The sequence below is a fragment of the Notolepis coatsorum genome (genome assembly GCF_963971535.1).
Source record: "Notolepis coatsorum genome assembly, chromosome: 1".
Lineage (NCBI taxonomy): Eukaryota > Metazoa > Chordata > Actinopteri > Aulopiformes > Paralepididae > Notolepis > Notolepis coatsorum.
The window spans coordinates 272,226,650-272,249,073 of NC_140165.1; the positions used below are offsets into that span (position 1 = coordinate 272,226,650).

The window sequence follows — 22,424 nt, forward strand, 5'->3', positions numbered from 1 at the left end:
TCAGGCTGATGAGGAAGGCCTGCTGTAGGGTCCTCTCTGCCTCGCTGGGGGAAGGCGGTTGTATAGGGGAGCCTTCCCTCGGGGTACTCCTTGCGGAGCCTTGGAGCTCTATCTCCACGGTGCTCTCCCCGTCTTCTTCCGTGCCGAGTTCTGTCTCGGTAGCGTTGTATTCCTCCCGGGACTCATCGGGGACTACTTCTTCAGTACTGGCGGGGTGTGAAGTCATGTCTGGTTCCCACTGGTCCCCACCGTGAACTTGGTCAGTTACATTAGAACCCGTAGGGGCCTCTATGGTCGGGGTAGTCTGGGCGTTGGGGTTAGACATACTTTTACTTTCTAGTTTTACCGCGTTTACTGTTAGTAGAAGACTAGGTTGTTGACTGACAGCGTAAGCCTCTAAGTACTGAGGGAGCCGCCGTTCGCGCTGCGGGCGTTGGTTAGGAGGATCGTTTCGTGGAGTGTTCATCATAGGCCATTTCAATATTAATAACACTATATTAATATTACACTAATTACCCTCCGGCTCGAAGGACCAATTGTAACTGAGGGGTACAATTCCCTGACTGTATTACTAGATATGATACTTACTACCACTACCTTTGTACTTAATATTCGGCCACCCAGTACACGGCATAAATATATTATGATGAACACTGTCACGTAGATGAAACGGATCCAACACAAATGTACGAATTAGAAATAGGTCTTTATTTCTACACAGCGATGGTGTGTAGAGCAAGCACTTAATCAAATCAATCACATTTATGAATGGGAATTAGTATGCACTTTTATGGCAAGAGTATTCGTCGGTATATCAATAGAGAATGTCCAATCTCTGAAGGCGCAGGTGGTACATATACGACCTGGAATAGTTTAAGGAATAACAGCAATGATACTTTAATGATTATATACTGGATACACTAGGGGGGGTTAATCCGGTCGCTTGTAAGCCGACAGGAGTAGGAAGGGGGGGGGGGGGTAGAATCCGGCTGCCTCATCCGGCCAAGGGTATCCCAGGTGAACCCACTGTAGTGCCGTTCAATGCGCCGGCGATCCTTGGACCACAGATGAAAGCAGGTGGACTCTTTGTGGGCCGGCGTCCTCCGGTCCACGGAGGAGAGACGTGAAGCGACCTCGTCTTGCAGAGCGTCTCCTCACCTTGCGTCCTCTCCAGGGGGGGGGGTTCCAACACACGGCAGTGTCGGGGTCTTTATCCATGGAATAATCAACGTATACAAAGCATAATCCGTGCCTGGGAAGGCGGGCTGTCGTCGGTAGAATAATCCGGTATACAGGTCCACTCGCTCGTCGGCTCTGGGGCTCCTCGGGTGCAGCTTCACGTGGGGTCAACCACCCTGGATAAGCAGCCAGTTCTCTGCCCGAAACGATGGGGTACTGACTACGGTAGTATTCTCACCGTACGAAGCACTATATATTAACAGACTATTATTAGCTTAATAGACTACGTCCAACTCGACGATATAGTGCCAAATATGACTATTCAAATATTAATATACACGATGTCTCAATACCGATGGTAGGCGAACTTGGCCTTACTCCCACACGTGGCGTCGCGGGGAGGCTTTACGTCTGTGACTCTATTGGAGGGTAAGAAACTGGACTGAAAAGGAAGTCCTACTTTAGTAGCGCAGTATATATACGCACTATGAACAAATAGTCCCATTAGTGGTGCGGTAGCCAGATTCCTACGTGGAACTAGGACTTGTTCGTACATGTTGAGCGGTACGTTTGAACTGGGTCTGAGGGGTATGGCAGCCTGGCACCAAGGTCTCGACTAATAGTAGAATGGAGACTATTATGGGATGTTCAGTAGGCTAGAATGGATATTCAATGCATATTGTACAAGGAATATACAAGGGATATCAGGGAATATTAGAGAATATACAAATACAATTAAATATATATATATAAATAAATATATATATTCGGTTTAATCTGGCCCTTCACAACAACACTGATTTCGATGGATTTCTAGTTTTTTTGTAATGTCGGATTTAACAACTCTTTTCAAAAGTGGGAGTATTTCATTTTTTATCTGAATAAATCTTTAAAAAAAAATGGTTATGATCAGGGCTGAAGTTGAATAAAACATTTATGACTGTTTAGACTGCATTACTCTCTGTCACAGTGATCTCTTGGTTGTTCCCCACTTAGGTTATCTAACTATTGCGCCGCCGCAACTAGAAACACTGGCCTGGCCGCGTGAATACTTTGGGCAACCAACATGTCCTTCCGCGTTTCTCTGATTGGCCAGCGCTCTACGCTCGTTTACCCCCTCATGAGTCTCCCCCCAAGTGCTCGTTGCACGCGATAATCCCCCTGGTTAATTGCGTCACAGAACACGCCATATTAGCCCATATTAGCAACGCTGGTTAATAATAATAAGCGGGTATAGCATGATAATACCTAGCTGCATCAGATAATACCTACCTGCATCAATACTTGTAAATAATAATAACAACAATAATTGCGTTGTGAAACCTGTGGTGCTCAAGTGCAACATCCCATGGAACACGTGAGCCTTCAGAGCTGCTCTTATTTGTAAATAGAAGAAAAAGGAGTTTTTCATTGTTCAAGAGTGGATATATGTTGCAGAACATGCCTGTTAATTACCTTTTAAATATTTGTTATGTGGTTAGGGTATGTATGTTTTTTTAAATAAATGCCCAGTCTTGTAAATAATAATAACAACAATAATTGCGTTGTGAAACCTGTGGTGCTCAAGTGCAACATCCCATGGAACACGTGAGCCTTCAGAGCTGCTCTTATTTGTAAATAGAAGAAAAAGGAGTTTTTCATTGTTCAAGAGTGGATATATGTTGCAGAACATGCCTGTTAATTACCTTTTAAATATTTGTTATGTGGTTAGGGTATGTATGTTTTTTTAAATAAATGCCCAGTCTTGTAAATAATAATAACAATAATTGCGTTGTGAAACCTGTGGTGCTCAAGTGCAACATCCCTATACTATATACTCATGTACCATGTTCTACAGTAAGTGGGGAGTGTAAACATTTATAGTTAAAGACAGTAGAGCTTGAGTACTTTCGATAGGGCTTTGATTCAAACCGGTGCATGAGATGAGGTTCTACATGTAGAACATGGTACAGTAAGTGGGGAGTGTAAACATTTATAGTTAAAGACAGTAGAGCTTGAGTACGTTCGATAGGGCTTTGATTCAAACCGGTGCATGAGATGAGGTTCTATATGTAGAACATGGTACAGTAAGTGGGGAGTGTAAACATTTATAGTTAAAGACAGTAGAGCTTGAGTACGTTCGATAGGGCTTTGATTCAAACCGGTGCATGAGATGAGGTTCTATATGTAGAACATGGTACAGTAAGTGGGGAGTGTAAACATTTATAGTTAAAGACAGTAGAGCTTGAGTACGTTCGATAGGGCTTTGATTCAAACCGGTGCATGAGATGAGGTTCTATATGTAGAACATAGTACAGTAAGTGGGGAGTGTAAACAGTGATTCAAACCCCCTCAATGTACAGTTTCTGACAGCTGGGCTGTGTTGTCATGTGAAATAACGTTATGAATAAAACGCGAAATAACATTATATAACGTTATGTTATATAACGTTACAATGTACAGTTTCTGACAGCTGGGCTGTGTTGTCACGCGAAATAACGTTATGAGTGAATCTGTTAGTTGTTTTGATAAATATGTTTTGATAAATATGTATTCTACGGATTCGAACATAACATTACATTTCCGCGATTAGCCTCGTTTGGCGTTTGAGTGCTGTCAAAAAGAAAATGCGCATGTGCGCATTACCGGCGTAGGGGGGAAATGAACGTAGAGGGCTGGCCGATCGCTGGCCAATCAGAGAAACGCGGAAGGACATGGTGGTTGCCCAAAGTATTCACGCGGCCTGGCCTGCTTCTAAGTTCAGTGGCCTGACTGCGGACAAAAAAAAAGAAATAATAATAATATTCTTAAGTACCACCAGCAGGGGGCCCAAGTACCACCGGTGGTACGTGTACCACAGGTTGAGAACCACTGGTCTACTCTAAGCCATCCTAGGATGTCAAAATGGGCAGGGGTGAGGTGGGTTTTAGGAGTAAGGTCAAGCAGTAGTCTGACCAGTTTGTTTTGTGATGTTTGTAGTCTGGTTTTTAGTGCCTTTGAGGTGCTTTGGTACCATGAGGTGCAAGCATAGTCGTACTACCCTTGAATGAGTGCTTCTGTTAGTCTTCTTCAGGGTATTCTTGCTCACCAGAGAGGAGATCCGGTACAAGAATCTTGTTCGTTGGTTGACTTTTTTTTATTACATTGGTTGCCATTTTGTCACAGGAAAGATTTGCCTCTAGGATGGAACCCAGGTATGTAATTTCATCTTTCCTTGTGACAGTTTGCTGAGTTTGTTATTTGAACCAAAGAGAATGGACTCTGTTTTACCCAGGTGTAGTGATAGTTTGTTATCAGCGAGCCAGGTGCAGATTCTGCCGATTTCAGAGCTGAGGGCTTTTTCAACCTGCAACTTGTCCCTGTCAGAGACCAGCAGGGCTGAGTCATCCTCGAACAGGAACAAGTTGCAGTCACAAGCTGATGACATGTAATTTGCATAAATTAGGAACAGTAACGGTCCTAGTATGCTTCCGTGTGGCACACCACAGCTCACTGAGAGGGGGGGGGTAGTGTACCGTTTACCTCCTCCAGCTAGGATTGCATCCAGCTCACTGATGAACTATCAAAACCAATTGCTTTTAGCTTGTCAATCAGAATGGAGTGATTCACAGTGTCGAAAGCCTTTTGGAGGTCCAGCATGACCATGCCGCAGTATTTGTCCGTGTCCACCTGTTGGTTGATGTGGTCGTTCAAATAGAGAAGGCATGTGTCAGTGGAGTGGGATGTTCTGAAGCCAGATTGGAATTCGTATTTGCTTTTTTCTGCAAGGTACTTTTCAACCGGTTCGTAGACAATTTTTTCCATGACTTTCGAGATGGAGGTAAGAATAGAAACAGGGCGGTAGTTGCGTGGGTCTAATTTGCTGCCTTTTTTTTGCAGGGGGGTCACTCTCGCAATTTTGAAGTCTTTGGGGATGTATCCCTGTTTTATGGAGAGGTTTATTATGTGGGTGATGACTGGGGTGATGGCCATAAAGTTAAGATTAGTGAATCTCCGTACTGAAAGGACCTGTACTGCTACTCAACCATCATTAAGTTAAGACTACTGAACCTCCGTACTGAAAGGACCGTACTGCTACTCAACCATAATTAAGTTAAGACTACTTAACCTCCGTACTGAAAGGACCGTACTGCTACTCAACCATCATAAAGTTAAGACTACTGAACATCCGTACTCAAAGGACAATTGTTCAGGGGTTTTCTGACATGGCCAGTGTAATCTCGGGTGATGTGGTAGATGTGATGTGCTGCTGTCTATTGTGTCCCCAGGTACACTGGGCAGTCAGAGTGGTTCGGCTCCAACCACAGGGGAAAGTTCAACTGGGACTTCATGAACCATCAACAAATTACCATCAACGACGTAGACATGAGCCACACGGACATCAACTACTCTGGACTGGAGAACCTGGGTACTCAACTCACACACACTCAGTCTCTGACAGATTATAATGCTGTATGATTTAACAGGCTTTATGAGGACATTCAAATCCTAATACTGTATGTTATAGCAGGCATTATGAGGACATAAAGATCCTAATGCTGTATGTTATAGCACGCATTGTCAAGTCAAGAGTCACTTTATTGTCCCATCAGCTGGGAAATTTGTCTTGGGCTTACACCCACACTACAGCCACAGACGCATACATACAGACATGACACAACACAACTGACTCCAAACAGAGGAGATAAACAATGTAAAAGATACAGTAAAGTACCTGCACAGCAGGATGTCTGGCAACACCACAGTATCTCCAAATATCGGTTATCGAATATCGATAATATAACAACCAAATATCAGTTATTCGATAATTGCCATTTATCTGCCACTATTTAAAAGTTGAACTGAGATCGGAATAAAGGAGTTTTTAAACCTATTTATTCTAGAGCGTGGAACTCTAAACCTCCTCCCAGAGGGCAGTAGCTCATACTCGGCATGTAAAACATGGGAGGGGTCCGAGACAATTCTATTGGCTTGCCTTACAGTAGCCTGTTCAAAAATAGACTGCAGGGATGGGTGGCCTTTCACCCCTATGATCTTCCATGCAGTCTGCATCAGACGGACCTGTTTGGACTTTAGTTGTACAGACAGGTTACCAAACCAAGCTGTAATACTGTATCTGATGAGACTCTCTAATACAAATTGGTAAAAAAGCAACATACATTTTTGATCTACACCATGAACTCTAAGGCGGCGTAGAAAGTGCAGTCGTTTTTTGTAATCTACATGGGTGTTCCAGGTTAGTGTGTTAGGGCATGCGTCCACCTAGCTCACATTTCCAGCTGAAAAACGCTGGCAGTGCGCCGGTAGTGCTGGGGTGGAGCGCTTGCCGTGAGAAAAAAAAACGCAGCGCGATCCTTTTGTAGCTATGGCAACGAGCTGTCAGTCACCAACCTACCTGATGACGAGAGAGAAAGAACTCTAGCGACAACTACATGACAGCCATCTTGTAATAATAACTTTTATCGTATTTTACTGCCGCGGTTTTGCACATATAACATATTTTAATACACTTTATTGTATATTAATTATATATATAGTTATTGCCTGACACCACAGTTCGCCCTTTGCTTTTTATTAGCTTTTATTAGTGTATTCGTGTAGTTATTAGTGTATTTGTGCTTTGTCGCGGATCTCAATGGCCCGTCTCGTGTGGGTAGACAGTCAAGACAGGCAGGCAACTCCGGTGTCAGGTTACAAACAGAGTGGTAGTCGTAGATATGATTGGCTGTGATTGTTTGTCTGAAAATGCGCTCGGCGCATCGCTCTGAAAAGTTCAGAAAGTTTCAACTTTAAACGCCGTGCAAAAAAGGTGAAAGGCGCTGAAAAAAGAAGCCGACTGCAGCGCATTTCCTATAGGCGGCAGCACGCGGCCGCATACGCTCCCTCCCCATTGGGATCAATTGAAAAAAGACGCTTGCGCCCAGAAATATGCGGCAGGTGGATCCAAGCCCTTATCGACAAAAATCCCAAGATACTTATATGAAGAGACCTGCGAGATGGACTGTTTGTGGATGACCACAGGCCTGTGGTCCGCAACACCTCTGGGGTCAAACACCATCTCCTCAGTCTTCTTAACATTTAAAACCAGACAGCTATTGTCGCACCAATTTACAAACCTCTGGATTTCCGAATAATAGTCAGCTAGGTCACTGTCATTCTTAATGAGAGCTAAAATGGCAGTGTCATCAGAAAATTGTATGATGCTGTTGTTAGGATAGAGGCTTCTGCACTCGTTCGTATATAAGGTCAAAAGCGCAGGGGAACTTCCTATACCCTGGGGAGCTCCAGTGCTCAGGGTTCTAGATTCTGAAAGAGTGCCGTCTGTAAATAACTATGTACAGATACCGAGATGTCCCACCATGTTACCTGTTACCTGTTTATTGCACAATGTTGTTTTTTTATTGGATTCTATTATATGTTGTACCACTGTATTGCACATCGTTGCGGGCAAGACCACCCGCATTTCATTGTATACTTGTATGCCGTGACAAATAAAACTCTTGACTTGACTTGTTAACACTGACCCGCTGTGTACGGTTAGTTAAAAAGGAATGATACCATTTTATAATGAGAGGGTGGACATTAAGCACATTCAACTCAAGAGGTATGAGGATATAAAGATCATAATGCTGTATGATTTAGCAGGCATTATGAATATGAGTACATTAAGATCATAATGCTGTATGATTTAGCAGGCAATATGAGGACATTAAGATCATAATGCTGTATGATTTAGCAGGCAATATGAGGACATTAAGATCTTAATGCTGTATGATTTAGCAGGCAATATGAGGACATTAAGATCATAATGCTGTATGATTTAGCAGGCATTATGAGGACATTAAGATCTTAATGCTGTATGATTTAGCAGGCAATATGAGGACATTAAGATCATAATGCTGTATGATTTAGCAGGCATTATGAGGACATTAAGATCATAATGCTGTATGATTTAGCAGGCATTATGAGTACATTAAGATCATAATGCTGTATGATTTAGCAGGCATGAGGACATTAAGATCGTGATGCTGTATGATTTAGCAGGCAATATGAGGACATTAAGATCTTAATGCTGTATGATTTAGCAGGCATTATGAGGACATAACGATCATAATGCTGTATGATTTAACAGGCTTCACGAGGACATTAAGATCATAATGCTGTATGATTTAGCAGGCATTATGGGGACATACAAGATTATAATTTCCCCTGGAGAAGGAGAGCTTCATTCTACTTCCGTGAAATCTGAGTTGCATGTGTGATGTCACTAATAGATCGAACATCTCTTGGTCCAATATGTTAATTAACTTGACACTTTTAGATTAAACAGAAAGCTGAGCAGGTATTGACATGCCTTGAAATGCCGAAACAACATTGATTAAACAGCAAAATATAGGTACACACTGGAATTTTCTTTAAAGAATGATAAAAAAAAAACAATAGAATTACACAAATTACACCATTGCATTGGTATTACAATGCATCTACATAGAATCCACAAGGATTATACTAGAAAACTAGAAAATAAACTAAAGAAAAGTGAGCACCACCCACGCCCCAGGTACAATAACACACTCACACTAGGGACATTTGTTATTAATTATCAGCACTCCATCAATATGATCAGACACATTATATATCCCTAACACACACTTACCAAACTACACACAAAGACACAGACACAAACATATTTGCAATCTCAAGGAGGATAAAGGTGTAGAGATGCTTTCAAGACATTTTCACTTGTTTATTGAACAACTAAGTGAAAAAAAAACTCTCTGATAAGGCAGGGGATTTAGAATTGGAAGAATTAAGAAACTGCTGGCCAAAGCTAGCTTAGCATTGCAGATCAGGTCACTTGACAACACCAGCGTCAGTGCATTCTCTGAAACAGCATTTCCCCATTAACCCTTTCACTACTGTACTACCAAATGGTTAACCCTTTCACTGCGACAATACAGAACGTTAACCCTTTCACTGCCACACAACAAAGGGTTAACCCCACATGCAGTATCAAGGACAAAATGTCTGGTAAACGGAAAATAAAAAGTCTGTTCATTTCTGCCATAGGCGGGAAAAACATTGCACTGGGGCTCATCATAATGACTGAACACCTGAGAGGTATATTGTATTTCCTGTCTAGGACTTGAGTCTTGACTCTCAACACTGCTACTGTTTTATGATGTGATAATACCTCATATCTTGTGTCTTCCTTCCTCTTGTCCCAGCAAAGCAGCGGTCTCTGTTTTATGATGTGATAATCCCTCGTCTTGTGTCTTCCTCTGTCTGGTCCCAGCGAAGCAGCGGTCTCTGTTTTATGATGTGATAATCCCTCATGTCTTGTGTCTTCCTCTGTCTGGTCCCAGCGAAGCAGCTGTCTCTGTTTTATGATGTGATAATACCTCATGTCTTGTGTCTCTGTTTTATGATGTGATAATACCTCATGTCTTGTGTCTCTGTTTTATGATGTGATAATACCTCATGTCTTGTGTCTCTGTTTTATGATGTGATAATACCTCATGTCTTGTGTCTTTGTTTTATGATGTGATAATACCTCATGTCTTGTGTCTCTGTTTTATGATGTGATAATACCTCATGTCTTGTGTCTCTGTTTTATAATGTGATAATACCTCATGTCTTGTGTCTTTCTCTGTCTGGTCCCAGCGAAGCAGCGGTCTGTTTTATGATGTGATAATACCTCATGTCTTGTGTCTCTGTTTTATGATGTGATAATCCCTCATGTCTTGTGTTTTCCTCTGTCTGGTCCCAGAGAAGCAGCGGTCTCTGCGCTGTCTGTCCCTGCGGGGCTGTCCTGAGGTGGATGACTGGTTTCTGTCCAGACTGCACCTGTTCCAGGACAGCCTGGAGGAGCTGGACATCTCTCACTGTCCACGCATCACAGAGGGGGGGCTGGCTGCGCTGAGCCACCTCAAGTAAATACAAACACACACACAGAGTACATCCTCATCAACATCATCATTACCAAAGGTCAATTTTTCTGTTAAAGGGATCCTGTAACACATTCAATTTGACACAGTAAATGAGGGGAAACGTTTCAGTCTTGGCTTTTCAGTCGACACAGAATGGCTTGTTAACACTGTTGGCATTTCTCATTGAAATCAACGAATACCATTAGTTTCTTTAATAGTTGTCAGTAAAATACAGAATATTATTCCATGAAATGCTTTTTTCTGTATGAGCTCCTGAGAGTGTGCTAGATAAAATAGATAAAAAGTATAAAATAGACAAAGTCAAGAGTACGTAAACAAAGTGTTCAGTCAATCAATATATACAATATATAGTACAGAGTAAAAAAAGAGTAACATTGAGGTACAATGCAGCAATGGGATCAGGTACAACTTAGGGTAAGGTGCAATGAGGTATGAGTTGTAGTGCAAATCTCTTTGTTAACACATTGTGTGCCAAAAACGAGTATACTAATTATTGCATGAGTGCATTGGGATCGCTTTCGAAACGCAATAATCAATATGATTTCGGCGTTTATTGCGTCATACAAACGGGAAATGGATCTAGCAGATCGACGTCAAATAATTGGAATATTTTCCCTCCAGTCTCATCGGCGAACGGTACGAGGAATTTAACGTTATTTTCAGCCCGATTGTTTATTTATTTCACGGCAATCCATCTGATCAACATTTGAATTTTTTAATATAGCGTGTATAGGAAAGAAACGCCAATTGATAATCTATCATATGCGTCAGGGCCTATAACTCGCGTTTTAGGAATTACTGCAGAAAACCTTAAAAACATACTTATATTCACGACGGTATTAACACGACAATGTATGAATGAAAAAATATAACGTTCCCACATCCAGAACGATAGATACCCGATGTTGAATGGGCCATAGTAATGTCGATATAGCTATAATATTTAAAAAAAATTATAGCCCTGCAAAGAAGGTAAACATCTCCATAGGGTTACAGCACTGGCAGACTGGGCCCAAGGATGGGTACAATGCATGGCGGACAATGTGTTAATAAATATAAAGTGTGTTAAAGTGAGTAGAGTGGGTGTTACGGTGAGTGTTTATTTAAAGTGTGTGTGGATGTGTGTGCTGTGAGTGTAGATGATGGGTTGTTAAATTATAGTGTCATTGTCGTTGAGCATCCTGATGGCCTGGGGATAGAAGTTTTTGATTATTCTCTTAGCCTTCCCCCTGCACCGCTTGTTGTAAATGTTCTGGAGGGTGGGAAGCCCCCCTCCAATTGTGCGTTCGGCTGAACGTGTCACTCTTTGTAGTCTGCTACGGTCTTGTGCAGTGCTATTCCCAAACCAGGAGGTGATGTTGCCAGTCAGGATGCTCTCTATTGTACATGAGTAGAAGTTCCTAAGGATCTTCTGACTGACTTGGAACTTCCTTAGGCGCCTGAGGAAGTAGAGGCGTTGTCGTGCCTTCTTCACAACACTGTCAATGTGTGTGGTCCATGTCAAGTCCTCGGATATGTGGGCTCCGAGGTACTTAAAGCTGTTCACTCTCTCGACCGGTCCCCCGTCGATGCTGAGGGGGCTGTAGTCCCTGGCCCCCGTCCTCCTATAGTCCACAATCATCTCTTTTGTTTTGCTGACGTTCAGGGAGAGGCAGTTCTCCTGACACCACCGCGCCAGATCCTCTACCTCTTCCAGGTAGTGTAGCATTTCCCAAGCTGGACTTTACTTCAGACAAAATGAACTCCTTGAGACTGATGGCTATGGTGCGGTATGCCAACCATTTATTGACAGTTTCACCATTTGACACCGTAAGAGCTGAAAGTGGAAACAGACATACAGTCATTCGTTTGTTCAAACCACGTTTCCAGTGAAAGGTATAGCACGGGCTAGCATCTTAGCTAGTTTAGCTCAATACACAAATATGAAGATTGCCAAATATAAACAAATAACACAATCCATAAATAAACACGTACCTCTTCGCCTTCCAGCTATGAATGAATGAATGACCTTTATTTATATAGCACCCTTCACAGCACGAATGCACAGGGTGCTTTACACTACAGCTTAATATAAAAACACAATAAAAACTAAATCAGAAATAAATGACAACAACAACAAGCAGCAGTTAAAAACAGTGAAACCAGATAGAAAAAGTAGAATAAAAGAATTTGGATAAAATCATGAGTCACTAATTAAAACAAAAACTATAAAACAGTGAGGACATGAAAAAAAAGTGCCTATGCATGACCAAAAGCCTGTCTGAACAAATGCGTTTTTAATTGTTTTTTAAAAGAGTTCTCAGAGGGGGCAGTTCGCAGGTCCAGGGGGAGAGCATTCCAGAGCCTTGGTGCTGTCACCTGGAAGGCTCGATCACCCCTTGTTTTAAGCCTGGTCCTGGGGACCACCAGGAGGTGCTGATCGGCAGATCTGAGTGAGCGGGTGTTGGTGTAGGGATGGATGAGTTCAGTGATGTAGATGGGGGCCTGACCGTGAAGTGCTCTGAAAGTGAAAGTGAGGACTTTGAAGTGAATTCTATAGTGTACCGGGAGCCAGTGCAGGGATACCAGAATGGGAGTGATGTGGCATGTTTTTTTTGACCTTGTGAGTAGCCTGGCTGCAGCATTTTGGACCATTTGTAATTTATCTGTGGATGATTTGGTGAGACAGGTGAAAAGTGAGTTGCAGTAGTCAAGCCTAGAGGAAATAAAAGCATGCACGGACAGTTCTAGTTCAGAGTGAGATATGATGGTGCGTAGTTTTGCAATGTTTCTGAGGTGAAAGAAGCAGGTGCGTGTGAGTGTTTTGACATGTTTGTCTAGGTTCATGGCCTGGTCGAAGACAACACCCAGGTAGCTAGGTGCTAAACAAGGTAAGAAGGGGGTTTCCTTCACGAACTGTTATTATTAATGAGAGATATCCTTTATTTACATTAGTACTCTCTCCCGTCGAGCATTTTTCTGTGGAGTAACGTTAACCGGAAGTCGTTGTTACGCAAGGTAGAAACAGCGCGAGCGGGACCACCAGAATCTTCAAAAATAAAAGACAGCATTTCAAAATAAAAGACAGCATAAAACAATTCCACGTAAAACCAAGTCTAACGTTATAAACAGAGGAAATTGGTTCTTTACAGGTAGGCCCTCTTGTCGTTTGCAGAGATCAGGCCCACCACTACTGTGTCGTCAGCAAACTTGATGATTGTGTTGTTGTTCCGCTGTGCCACACAGTCATGTGTGTACAGCGAGTAGAGGGGACTCAGAACACAGCCCTGGGGGCGTGTAGTCTTTTACCAACGCACTTGCAGTTTTCCGCGATCTGATTGGCCAGTGACGTTTCTCTCAGAGCCAATCGCATTACGCCTAGTTCTATCACTGGTTAAGCTTGGCGACTTTTTCGAAGTTGGTTAAGGTTAGAGTTTGTCTTAGAGCAGGGCGATAGACCACCAGCCCTGATTCCAAACTCTAACCTTAACCAACTTCGAAAGAGTTGCCAAGCTTAACCAGTGATAGAACTAGGCGTTAGCTAGCTAGCAGGCTGTTAGAGGCAGAAATAGGCATAACGCGATTGGCTCTGAGAGAAACGTCACTGGCCAATCAGATTGTGGAACGCGGAACTGCAAGTGCGTTGGTAAAAGACTACACGCGCCCTGGGGGCCCCTATGTTGAGGGTGATGGATGAGGAGGTGCAGTTGCCTGTTCTCACCACCTGGGGTCTTCCCGTCAGGAAGTCGAAGACCCACTGGCAGAGTTCATAGTTCAAGCCCAGGTCCCTGAGCTTGGCTACGAGTTTGGAGGGGACTATGGTATTGAATGCTGAGCTGTAGTCAATGAATAGCATTCTCACATAGTTCCCCTGCCTCTTGTCCAGGTGTGATGCTGCTGTGTGCAGCACATGGGCTATGGCGTCCTCCGTGGACCTGTTGGGGCGATATGCAAATTACAGGGGGTCCAGGTTGAGGGGGAGGGAGAAACATGTAGCCCTTCACAAGCTTCTCAAAGCACTTCATGGCTATGGAGGTGAGAGCTACAGGGCGATAGTCGTTGAGGCAAGCGGGCATGGATTTTTTGGGTACATGGATAATGGTGGACTTCTTCAGACAGGTGTGGATGACAGCCTGTTCTAAGGACAGGTTGAATATGTCAGTGAATACCGGGGCCAATTGGTCGGCACAGACTTTTAGGACGCGGCCGGGGATACCGTCCGGTCCTGCTGCCTTCCTGATATCCATTAGCTGCACACTTTGTTAAGATTTTCTTCTAGAAAATACAAAATATTTCTCTTTAACTTCTAGGAGATACAAACGATTTCCCTTTAACATCTAGAAGATACAAAGGGTTTCCTTTAACTTCTAGAATATACAAGAAATTTAATTGAACTACTACTAGAAGATATACAAGGAGGGAAACCAACTGTGTGCTCAATGAGCTGGGAAACAAAAGGTGATTTCAGATTTCTTATTAACGCCTGAGAAAATGTCTATTCAAAACTTTGCTACAAACAGACGTTGCTACAAAGTGCATCATGGGGCTTAACGCCTGAGAAAATGTCTATTCAAAACTTTGCTACAAACAGACGTTGCTACAAAGTGCATGATGGAGCTTCTTTTTTAGTTTCCAGAGTACAGCTTTATCATCACATCACAACACTGTGCATGATGATGGCGCCGCCCCGACCGGCTGCCTCTCTGTTCGCTCCGTCGAGACTGTGTTTACTTTTGTTAATATTTATAGTTTTTAGAGTTTTGTGCGTACCAACTGTTGGTGCATTTAATGTATATGACCGTCAGTCACTCATAGACATTGGATTACGGGAAACTTACCAACTGGATTACTCGCTGGATCAGCTTTCCGAACCACATCAATGGCCTGAAGAAATTCTCCGGAGATTGGGACCAGACCCTTTGTTCCCAGAGCCCAGGAAAAGACGACGAGGAAAGAGGGCTGGGATCCGAAACAGGCTGAGATCCAGACGCCACCGTACACCACTTCCCAGTATATTGCTAGCCAATGTACAATCAATAGACAATAAACTGGATGACATCCGAGCAAGGATTCAATATCAAAGAGACGTTAGGGACTGCAATGTCCTTTGCTTCACCGAAACATGGCTCACACCGGAGGTTCCAGATCACGCAATTCAACCAGCGGATCACTTCTTTATCCATCGAAAGGATCGGACATCATCAGAGTCCGGTAAACAACGTGGAGGAGGTATTGCCTTCATGTTTAACAAAAATTGGAGTGATCCAACGAACGTGAAGGAATTATCCAACCACTGCTCCCCAGAACTGGAATATATAACCATCAAGTGTCGTCCTTTCTTCCTCCCGAGGGAGTTAACGGCGATCGTCCTGGTCGGAGTGTATATTCCACCGCAAGCCAGCAACAAGGTTGCGCTCTCCAGACTACACAACGAGGTAAATAGAATACAAGTGGCTAACGTTAACGCCGCCATTTTAGTACTGGGAGATTTCAATAGCGCCAATCTGAGAAAAGTATTGCCTGACTTCTATCAGCATGTGACTTGCAACACCAGAGGCGGTAACATCCTAGATCACTGTTACACGCAATTTAAAGGTGGCTACAAGGCTCATTCTGATAGTGGCTTTGGCAAGTCAGATCACGCATCCATTTTCCTTTCACCAAAGTACAGACAGAGAATTAAAAGTACTCCCGTAGTCTCGCGAGAGGTGCAGAAATGGGATCTGACGTCAGAAGAGACGATCCGGTCAGTGTTTCACCACACAGACTGGATTGTGTTCCGCGACACAGATAACATTAATGCCTACACGGAGACAGTGCTGGACTATGTCTGTACTAGGGTGAAAGAAACAATCCCCACTACCAAAATGAAAGTTTACCCAAATCAAAAACCCTGGGTAGACAAATCCGTCCGTGAAGCTCTGAGAGAGCGCACCAAAGCATACAATGACGGCCTAGTGGCAGGCAACATGAATGACCACAAGGTGGCGCGACACAACGTAAGGAGGACAGTGTCAGAGGCCAAACGGCGCTACAGGGATAAAATTGAACTCCAGTTTGAACAAGCTGACTCTAGAGCTATGTGGCAGGGGCTCAAAACGATGACAGACTACAAAGGCGCCTCCCTCAAACTGAACAGTGACATCTCCTTAGCAAACGACCTCAATACCTTCTATGCGAGGTTTGATGCTGGTAATAACAACACCAGCTCACAAGCCTCGGCAATGGGGGGGGGGGGGGGTCGGCTGCTGATGGAGGCGCAGTGTTCAGGGTAACAGAGCATGAGGTGAGGCGGACCTTTAAAAAAGTGAATATCAGGAAGGCAGCAGGTCCGGACGGCATCCCCGGCCGCGTCCTAAAAGTCTGTGCCGACCAACTGGCCCCAGTATTCACTGACATATTTAACCTGTCCTTAGAACAGGCTGTCATCCCCACCTGCCTGAAGAAGTCCACTATTATCCCTGTACCCAAAAAATCCAAGCCTGCTTGCCTCAACGACTACCGCCCTGTAGCTCTCACCTCCATAGCCATGAAGTGCTTTGAGAAGCTAGTAAAGGGCTACATCTGCTCCTCCCTCCCCATCAACATGGACCCCCTGCAATTTGCATACCGCCCCAACAGGTCCACGGAGGACGCCATATCCCATGTGCTGCACACAGCAGCATCACACCTGGACAAGAGGCAGGGGAACTATGTGAGAATGCTATTCATCGACTACAGCTCGGCATTCAATACCATAGTCCCCTCCATACTCATAGCCAAGCTCAGGGACCTGGGCTTGGGCTATGACCTCTGCCAGTGGGTCTTGGACTTCCTGACTGGCAGACCCCAGGTGGTGAGAGCAGGCAACTGCACCTCCTCATCCATCACCCTCAACATAGGGGCCCCCCAGGGCTGTGTTCTGAGTCCCCTCCTCTACTCCCTGTACACACACGACTGTGTGGCTCAGCGGAGTAGCAATACAATCGTCAAATTTGCTGACGACATAGTGGTGGTGGGCCTGATCTCTGCCAACGACGAGAGGGCCTACCTGGAAGAGGTCAAGGTCCTGGCGGGATGGTGCCAGGAAAACAGCCTCTCCCTGAACGTCAGCAAAACAAAGGAGATGATTGTGGACTTCAGGAGGTCGGGGGTCAAGGACTACAGCCCCCTCAGCATCGACGGGGCACCGGTTGAGAGAGTCAACAGCTTCAAGTACCTCGGAGCCTACATATCCGAGGACTTGACATGGACCACACACATTAACAGTGTGGTGAAGAAGGCACGACAACGCCTCTACTTCCTCAGGCGCCTAAGGAAGTTCCAAGTCAGCCAGAAGATCCTTAAGAACTTCTACTCATGTACAATAGAGAGCATCTTGACCGGCAACATCACCTCCTGGTTTGGGAATAGCACTGCAAAAGACCAAAGCAGACTACAAAGAGTGACACGTTCAGCCGAACGCACAATTGGAGGGGGGCTCCCCACCCTCCAGAACATTTACTACAAGCGTTGCAAGGGCAAGGCTAAGAGAATCATTAAAGACTCCAGTCACCCGAACAACTGCCTCTTCGAACTGCTGCGGTCAGGCAAGCGATACAGGAGTCTCAAGGCGAGCACAGAAAGACTCAGAAGTAGCTTCTATCCCCAGGCCATCAGGCTGCTAAACGAACAATGAATGAACACTACACAACAACAACCACCAAACGCACATAGCACACACATCCACACGCACACACTCACTTTAAACAAACACACTGTAGCACCCACTCCACACACTTTATAGCACACACCCACTTTAAACAAACACACTGTAGCACCCACTCCCCACACTTTATATTTATGGATGAAGGATTGCACTACAACTCGTACACCTTACTGTAAATTGTACCTAAAATTGTACCTCATCCCATTTCTGCTTTGCACTAGATAGTACTGTACATTAGTACACTGCATAGTATTGTGTATTGTATATTATATGGTAACTCAGAACATTGTACATATGTCTATACCGAACACTGTGACCTCATTTTCTTCTTCTAAATTCATGCTATATTATGTTATTATGTTATTTGATACTATCTTGTCTAGCACAGTCTCTGGAGCGTAACAGTAAGAAGCATTTTGTATGAAAGTATTCTGTACTTCTGTATGACAACTATTAAAGAACTTGAACTTGAACTTGAATGGAATCTTGGAACCTATTCTACATGTTGCTATGGTTGGTTCTTAGGGTTCCTGGAGTTTGCCCTGAACTACTGTAGCAAAAACTGTTTTTTTCATCCAACATCTGGAATGCCCTCCAACTGACTCTGAAGGTTATTCTTTCTTTTCCTGCATTTAAAAGTATGCTCTCCGACCGCTGTGTGTCGACTTGTAACTGACTTAGCTGATTTTAATTGTTCATTCTTATTTGTTGTGCCTATATGTTTGAATTTGCTGATACATTTTGTGTCTTTGTTTCAATGTTTTGTAAGCTCCTCGTCTCTGTAAAGGGTAACCTCAGTGTCTCACGAGTTGAAATAAAGGTTTGAAATGAAAATGAAATCACACCCCCACTGACTTCCATATGATAAACATTGCTAGTAAACACTAGGATCAGATAAGATCCTGGTTTGTGGCGAGACAACTTTTAATTTCCCCCCATTATCATACTTTTTTTGTTCCAGGGGTCTACGGCGTCTGGATGTGTCCGCTCTCCCGGGGATCATAAGTCCCGGTCTGGTTATCATCCTACTGGAAGAGATGCTGCCACGCTGCCAGGTCACCTCTACTGGCTACAACCATACTGGCCTGGCCCAGGGGCAGACCGAGAGAAAGGAGCAGAGGCAAGGCCAGAGGTAGAGGAGAGAGTAGGGATGCACCGAAACACAGGCAAGGAAAGAGAAGGGGTTAGGATACAGGAAGAGAGACTATGTCAGGGTGGGAAGTTAAGACCAACCACCAGCTGAATCCTGGTCAATTAATTTTTTTTTTGTTTTTACTACCGGGCAGTCCGGTAGAGAGAGATAGAGAGAGGGGAAGACATTCGGCAAAGGAATCGAACCCGGGTTGGCTGCTTCGCGACGCAGCGCGTTACATGGTTCGCCACTTGGGCGCCCCTGAATCCTGGTCAATCTTGACTTAAAGTCTAGTTACTCCACCAGCTGCTTTGACAGGTAACCAACCACCGGTGTTTCTTGTTACGCTGGTCTGGAAAATGATTTCAGAAAAGTCCCACTTATGTAGGAACTTTGCAGCCGTCTTTTGGGATGTTCTTTTTGTGTTAATTAAAGGTGCTATAGATAACAGGCAACCATTAGATGTTGCACTAGAGCACCAGCATGTAATTTATCAATTGCATTCCACGTGGAGAAATGGGAAGTAAGAGGGGATACATGCACGCAACATGTAAACAACAACATTAATTTTGGACTTGCCAAAAATGATCAATTAATTCATCAATAAAAAGCAATCATTTTATTCTGCACCTTGCTAAAAGCTACTCTACATACAATTTTTATCTATAGCACCTTTAAAAATGTTGTACTTTTGTCGTCCTGGATGGTATGTACTGGTATGTCAAAGGCAGAAAAATCACACATTAGCAAATATGGGAACATTTCAACAAAAACTGCCCAATCAGCTTAATTAAAGGTGACATTTTTCTGGTAATTTCCTGCGTTTGGTTCAATGGCTTTCACACCTCAAACAAACCGCTTCACGGTTCACTTGGAACCCGCCTCAAACAAGTGGACCAGGGTGGTGTTTGGACCCGGGTTGTTCACACCATGCCAAAAGAACTGCACCACGGAATGACATACTGTACATATATATTAACCCTTATATTCTATATACCTATCACACTGCCTGGGAGTATGATCTAGGTAGCAGGCTTTTGTGTGCAATATCACAACCTGTTGTTATAGTCAGCAAGTGTTACAATCGGGGCGACAGTGTCTCAGGAGGCAGAGCAATCGTCTGGTGTAGGTCTGTGAATGTGTGAGTGAATGGGTGACTGTGAGGCATAAGTTGCAAAGTGCTTTGGATAAAAGCACTATATAAATGCAGTCCATCCATTTACCATTTATAATTATGTTTCGCACGTTTGAGAAATGTAAATACGGATGCCATGTAATGTATAAGATATTTTATGCATTAAAGGATTTATTTATTAAAAAGATATATGATTCATGTCCCTTCATGCTTGCATTGATCAAATATTCTGTGTAATGGATGAAGGTGCCCACATGGCCAGACACTGTTTTTGAAGCAGGCATGGAAGCTTAGAGTCAGGTAAAGCCTATTATCTGTTGTGAGGAGATCGCCTGCTATCGCTGCCTCAGACCCACAGCACTATCTGAAGGAGCAGTGGGACTAGAGAGGAAGTCAGGAAGATGGTGAATGGGGACCCGCAACTGCTTTGTATGTAGACCTACTTTTTCAACTGTGTGGTGACCACGAATATTGTGGCTTGTAACCTTGTGTATTTTCTGATCTGTGATAATGGATTCTTCCTTTTTTTTAATATAAATATAAACAAAACATGATCTGAATTTCTCATTATTTCTCTATTTATGTGATATTGATATACATGAATGGCTACTGTATATTGAAACTGTTGGCTGTCGCAATGTACACAAGAGGATGCAGAGTAGACTATGCACCCGGAACTTACATGCTACAGAAACTGGGTCACACCCAACCCGGAAAACATTGTGACGGACGACAACAATCCAGTCGGGTCAGCTGAGTTGTACAAAGCCATCATACAATTTGGGGTTACTATTGCATGTCATCGCTGTCATTGTGTGTAAAAGGTCTTAGCAAACGGATAGATGTCTGAAGCACCAGGTATAGTTGTTGTCCGTTTTAGAAATTAAGGACATTTTCTCATAATGTCATCGTTTTGATAATGTGACAGCGTTATTTTAGCCAGCTAGCGAGTCAGTTACCGTTGCTGAGACAGTGAATTGAAATGTGTTTTATTTTGCTTTTGTAGAACATCCTAAAAGAAAAGAAGAGGATCTTAACCCGCCCGAACCCGAGGTATAATGAGTGGTTACATGTTCTAGGTTAACGTATATATATATCACTAATTCTTGAGAGTCGGGACAAAAACACTTTTTAAATATTATATTTTGAGAATGCACACTATATGATTAGAGTTATTGAATGAATGAATGAATGAAAACTTTATTAACAGATTGCAGAATGGGTACAGTGCAGTACAGCTCAATACATACAATTGTTAAGGGGATGCAGACCAGAGAAAGACTTTCGTCTTGTTTACACCAGGGTCCCCCATTTCCAATTCATCGTAACATATATGACATACATGACATACAGATAGACAGTACTGCTACATCTATACATTTATGACATACCAGATTTGCAATTACAGTACTGTATTTGTGATACAGAAAGAGTCCAGAAAGAAAAGAGTATATACATTAGGCGTAGAAACTGTACATTGGATTGGGTAGGTGGGGGTGGGACTGTACATTGGAGGTGGTGGGGGGGGGGGGGGGGGGGGGGGGGTTGGGTAGGAGTGGGGGGGGGGGGGGTTGGGTAGGAGGGGTGGGTGGGGACTGTACATTGGAGGTGGTTGGGTGGGTGGGGGGGGGGGGGGGGTGGGTAGGAGGGGTGGGTGGGGGACACTGTACAACTGTACAAACAACACTGTACATTGGATTATTGACAAGACCATACTTGGTAATTTACTGTACATTGGAGGGGGTTGTGTTCGGACATTTACAGGGGCCAGTTTCGAGTTGCAGTCTCCCTTAGGTGTTTTTTGAGAGTGTTTTTGAAAGTGGGTAGTGATTCACATTCCTTTACAGCTTTGGGTAGGGCGTTCCACATTGATGTGGCATAATTGCGAAACGTGTTTAGTCCCTTGTTTGAGCCGAATCTGGGTTTAACATGATTTGTGGAGCTCCCTCTGGTGTTGTGATCGTGGTATTCACTGACCTTTGGGAAGTATTTAGTCATGTACATGGGTACCTTGGTCGTGTAGTGTATCTTGTAGACCAGGCCCATTGCAAGTTGCTGTACTCTGTCGTCTACTCTAAGCCATCCTAGGTTGTCAAAGTGGGCAGGGGTGAGGTGGGTTCTAGGAGTAAGGTCAATTCATGTAGAGAAAGGTCTGAGCTATTTAACCATGTAAAGGTGCGGGCTCTACATAGAAAAACATTTTCAACAAATGCACATGTTTCCCTTTGAAACTTGATTTGTGTTCATCTCTGTCTCACAGTACTGTATATTTGTATCTTAATGCCATACATGTCTGGATGTAACACTACTGTATATCTGTGTTGTGTATGTCATAATGTATATGTCGTGCTACATGTCATAAATGTCATGATGAATTGAAAA

The 22,424-nt window shown here is 43.6% G+C and overlaps 2 protein-coding genes across 3 annotated transcripts in view; both read left to right on the forward strand.

Moving 5' to 3' along the window:
• The window catches only part of dmac2 (distal membrane arm assembly component 2), a gene marked incomplete at its 5' end in the record, with an annotated part of 36,448 nt that extends 15,949 nt beyond the window's left edge, over positions 1-20,499 (forward strand). For both annotated transcript variants that reach the window (XM_084326846.1, XM_084326847.1), the window contains 3 exons: positions 5,427-5,566; positions 9,929-10,091; positions 18,737-20,499. In XM_084326846.1, the coding sequence (XP_084182972.1) occupies positions 5,427-5,566; positions 9,929-10,091; positions 18,737-18,911 (478 nt within the window). In that variant the 3' untranslated portion in view covers positions 18,912-20,499. The remainder of the gene's footprint in view (positions 1-5,426; positions 5,567-9,928; positions 10,092-18,736) is intronic.
• A 269-nt stretch (positions 20,500-20,768) lies between these two features.
• The window catches only part of sirt2 (sirtuin 2 (silent mating type information regulation 2, homolog) 2), a 76,019-nt gene continuing 74,363 nt past the window's right edge, over positions 20,769-22,424 (forward strand). The window contains exons 1-2 of the mRNA XM_084320372.1: positions 20,769-20,900; positions 21,049-21,095. Of these exons, the coding sequence (XP_084176498.1) occupies positions 20,885-20,900; positions 21,049-21,095 (63 nt within the window). The 5' untranslated portion in view covers positions 20,769-20,884. The remainder of the gene's footprint in view (positions 20,901-21,048; positions 21,096-22,424) is intronic.